At 45.2% G+C, this 478-nt stretch overlaps 1 protein-coding gene across 1 annotated transcript in view; it reads left to right on the top strand.

The window, feature by feature from the left end:
- Positions 1 to 80: 80 nt before the first annotated feature.
- LOC111662491 (C-type mannose receptor 2-like) overlaps positions 81 to 478 on the top strand; it is a 2,784-nt gene continuing 2,386 nt past the window's right edge. The window contains exon 1 of the mRNA XM_087176626.1: positions 81 to 381. Coding sequence (XP_087032752.1) covers positions 81 to 381 — 301 coding nt within the window. The remainder of the gene's footprint in view (positions 382 to 478) is intronic.

Genomic DNA, 478 nt, shown 5'->3' with positions numbered 1-478 from the left:
AAAAAAAATGTTGTTAATGAAATAATTGCTCTATAAAAATGTTCATGTAACTGCAGGTAAATCCTCCTGTGGCAGATATAATGCTGAAGATTCTTGTCCCGCTGCTGCTCCTCCTTCCTTCTGTGTGTGGGCAGGTGGGAGGACTGCGAGCTGCCAAGTTTAAACAGTACCCTTACTCTGGTTACAAGAAGACCTGGGCAGAAGCACAGGTCTTCTGCAGGAGGAATCACACTGACCTGGTCACCATCAGAAATGAAGAAGAGAATTCGGCCTTTCTAAATGTCCACGGCTGGATCGGTTTATACCGAGAGGACTCAAACAGTCCATGGAAATGGTCCAGAGGAGGAGAGATAGCCAACTTCACCACCTGGGTGTCAGGCGGTAAGCAGGGCCAGCATGTCACTGAGTTAATCATGTCAGGGCTTTCAGACTTTTAGTAGCTTCAAAATTGTTTTGTAGATCATACTTCATTGTTATC

Source organism: Seriola lalandi, unplaced genomic scaffold, assembly GCF_002814215.2.
Source record: "Seriola lalandi dorsalis isolate HSWRI2012SDOR001 ecotype SW California unplaced genomic scaffold, Sedor1 jcf7180002054563, whole genome shotgun sequence".
NCBI classification, from domain to species: domain Eukaryota; kingdom Metazoa; phylum Chordata; class Actinopteri; order Carangiformes; family Carangidae; genus Seriola; species Seriola lalandi.
This window is presented reverse-complemented; position numbering and strand designations above follow the sequence as displayed.